Source organism: Pavona decussata, unplaced genomic scaffold (genome assembly GCF_977016875.1).
Source record: "Pavona decussata unplaced genomic scaffold, jaPavDecu1.1 SCAFFOLD_61, whole genome shotgun sequence".
NCBI classification, from domain to species: Eukaryota; Metazoa; Cnidaria; class Anthozoa; order Scleractinia; family Agariciidae; genus Pavona; species Pavona decussata.
The window spans coordinates 1-3,545 of NW_028145482.1; the positions used below are offsets into that span (position 1 = coordinate 1).

Here is a 3,545-nt window from a genome sequence, read left to right on the forward strand (position 1 = left end):
CTCCCTGCAGCTGTCTTACATTCCAGTAAAGAGTTTGTTCCTGGATTGATGTATGTGTCACTCACTCGAGTCAAATCTTGCAATAACCTCCAGATAATCAGCTTCAATCCCAATCAGCTGTTACAGCCAATACCAGAATGTGTGAATGTCTGTGCTGCTCACTCAGAACCATTAGATGGTTTGTCCACGTCTCTTTCTTTACAACCACATGCCCCTCTTCAGCAAAATCAACCACAACATCGTCACCCCTAACACCAACAAATGTACCTTGTGATCCATTTACAAGAGAGTTGGACTTGTTCCAAAGCAACATGACCTTGCATCCAGGCTTCAGCAAAAGTACCCGATCAGCAGGACACTGTATTCCACTTACATCTCCTTCATCAATTGCTTCAAAAGTAAACAGGTCACCCGGCAACATAAACAGGACCTGTGAGTTGAAAAATTGAACTGGCAAGCGCTTGAAAAAAATATGAGTCGCTGTTTCTTTCACTTCATCTGAAAGAGGCCGAGCCAGGCTTTTGATGAAAGCGTGGGAAATATCGCTGCACTTTCCCATGCGCACTTCTCGCAGACAGGCGACGAATTCCTTCTCGTTTTCATTTTGACGCAGCAGCATTTTTAATTCGTATCGATGAGGAATCAACTTAATGAAAAGAGGAGAATCGAAAACGAATCTTTCTAGGTCGAATAAGTTTGCAACAGGGCGAAGCTGTAAGAAATCACCAACTAAAATCACTTGTTTTCCGCCGAAGAGATACTTTGATTCGCCGTGACATGATAAAAGCTCGTGAATTTTATTCGCCAGCTCAAAGACACGCCTGCTCGTCATACTTATCTCATCCCAGATAAAAGTGTCTGTTTGTCTAACACGTTCGCATACTAAATTGTTCGCTACCGATCTTTCGACTACCATGTTGGCTGGGAGATCAGCAGTACGAAGGCCGTAATAAGCGTGAGCCGTCGACGCGGTGGTTCCATCTCTTAAATAAACAGTTCCAGCGATGCCACTTGAACAAACAATGGCAACTTTTCTTCCTTTGCTGCGTAGATCCTTTTTCAGAGCGTGTACTAAAGTGGATTTTCCTGTACCAGCTTGACCAGTGACAAAAATATTGTGCCCGGCTTCGGCGACCTTGATGATCTCGGATTGTTCCGCGGTTAAGGTGTTAGAATCTCTGAATGGAAAAGAAGAAGGTGTATGTTTCAACATAAAACTTACGCTGCTGTTTCTTTGTTGATAAAATTCATTAAAAAGTTAGAAAATATTTCGTTACCTCTCCAATGTTATAAATTCCACGGGTAGAACGCAATAAAACCAGCTAACATCTATGTGGGTTACATATCGACAACAAAGACCAACGTGAACACTGTCAACATCCAAATGTGCGGGAAAACTCGCAGCAATCTGTTCCCCTGCTCATTCATTGGCGGATGCGAACAATGATCGGAAATGTAAGTGGCTTCCGGTGACCGTCAAGACACATGACCCGAGTCTGGTGGGTAAACAGTTGAAGGGTCACTAAAATGCCTGTGGTTCCCCACCCTCGTTAGGTATTTTGAATAGGTGATTGTCTAACGTCGTCCAATCAGAAAGGGGCAATCAGCGGGACGGTTTGTGGCTGGCACATATGAATTTTGCTACGCATTCCAGTCGCTCGAATACTGTGGGATTTTGATTTTCTTCGAGGACTAGCTCCGGACCGTTTGGATGGATTTTCGATTGGAAGGTATGAGAAGAATCGAAAATCTTTTGACCTTTATGCTGTGAAGTTTGAAAGCGGAGCGATGCGTTTTTTGGAGGAAAAATCGCTCCGGCGCTGGAACCCTTTCAAAACAAGGATTCCTCCCTTGTCCTTCTTATATATGGAACAGTCAACGGCGAACTCAAACTCCTTCAAAATCGCTCAAAAAACCGCTTTTGAGGTGAAAGGACGACTATATACCACAGATAAGGTAATTCAACGTTTATTTATCATTGATTTATATACATAGTTAGCGATATATCGCTATAGGTGAAGCAAACGGTAAATCCAGTGCATTTACTATATAATAACAATCGGCTACACAGACACATTGTGTGGGTGCCCTGTGTGGAAAGCGCCCTTGGTTTGCGATTGCACATGTTTCGCCTTGACACACTCTCGAACAGGAATTTCTTCGCTATGAACTCACTGATTTCCTCTTTTTAAGCAGCCGAGTGTTCCTTAGAAGTTGTTCTTGTGATTTACAGTATTGAAAACCTGTGCTTTCCTTCCAAGAACCACAAACTGCCACCTTGAAAATCCACGCGTGAGAGATCTGGCAGCCATTTTGAATTGAATACAAGGATCTTCCGTACGAATAAAGCCGACTGAGATCTCGTAACCTGTCGTGGTGAGCTTTCGGCATTCCGAACCTTGACGGAAAATGGACTCACTTTGCGATCGCACATGTTTTCGACTTCACACAATCTCGAACAGGAATTTTTTCGCTATGAACTCACTGACTTTTTAAGCAGCCGAGTGTTCCTTAGGAGTTGTTCTTTTGATTTACGGTATTGAAAACCTGTGAACCACAAACCGCCCCCTTAGTGAGCATGAGAGACCTGGCAGCCATTTTGAATCTTCCGTACGAATAAAGCCGACTCAGATCTCGTAACCTGTCGTGGTGAACCGTCGGCATTCCGAACCTTTACAGAAAATGGACTTACTTACTTACTTTCTTACTTACTTACACTACACGATGACAATGTAGGTTCCAGCTTTGTACAAGCTGAAACCACAAAAATGGCTTTAAAATTCCCGAGCTGGTTTTCGTGTGACGTCACGATGGCCGGACACCTCGGATTTTTTCACCACTGAGAAACCACTGATATCTACATTGGCGCCCAGGCCTACGTTCACCACTCCCTCCTGGTCGAACGCAATAAGCTTTATTTACCCGTCTTAAAATGAATAATTATGCAATGAAGTCTCCCCGAGAAGACTAAGATTATCAAATTCCCAACCACCGGAGATGCAAGGCAAAGAGGTATAATGCACAGGTATGCCCGGGGGGATGTTGAAGCATCGATTTGACCGGTACTGTGAAAAAGTAACATTTCAAAATAAGATACATGGACCAGAAGGCCCTTGCTCTTAAGTTCTGACTAGGACTTTTTTTACCTACAGTTTAAAATTAGATTTTTAAAACATTTTTAACAATCCGAGATGAAAAACTCAACTGACTGTTAATCGCGGGCCCAGGTGAAGAGTAAAAATAATTGACAGTCATAATTTACAAATCACAATGGGAGTTGACTCATGTTGGCGGCCAGTAAAACGTCAATAAACTGGCTACACTGCATGGGCAAGAAAAACCCAAATCTTCGATTATACTTGTCTAGTAAAACCAGATACTAAAATATTATGGTCTACAATCGGTCGTGACGACTGTCATTTTGCTATTGAACGTGTTGCTTAAAGAAGGTGAAACTAAGATGGCAGAACCTGCCGAGTGAATACAGGTGTGCATGTTAATCGCTGTGACCAAGGTCTAACACTCGACAGTCCGTTTTCCAAACG

General features: G+C 43.0%; 1 protein-coding gene across 1 annotated transcript; it reads right to left on the minus strand.

Moving 5' to 3' along the window:
* Positions 1-103: 103 nt before the first annotated feature.
* LOC146478921 (uncharacterized) lies at positions 104-1,213 on the minus strand. Its single transcript, XM_085111103.1, has one exon. The coding sequence runs from the start codon at positions 1,211-1,213 to the stop codon at positions 104-106; it is 1,110 nt and encodes a 369-aa protein (XP_084967229.1).
* Positions 1,214-3,545: the final 2,332 nt, after the last annotated feature.

Coding starts and splice junctions, on each gene's coding strand:
- LOC146478921 (XM_085111103.1), bottom strand. CDS start 1,213: ATGTTGAAACATACACCTTCTTCTTTTCCATTCAGAGATTCTAACACC.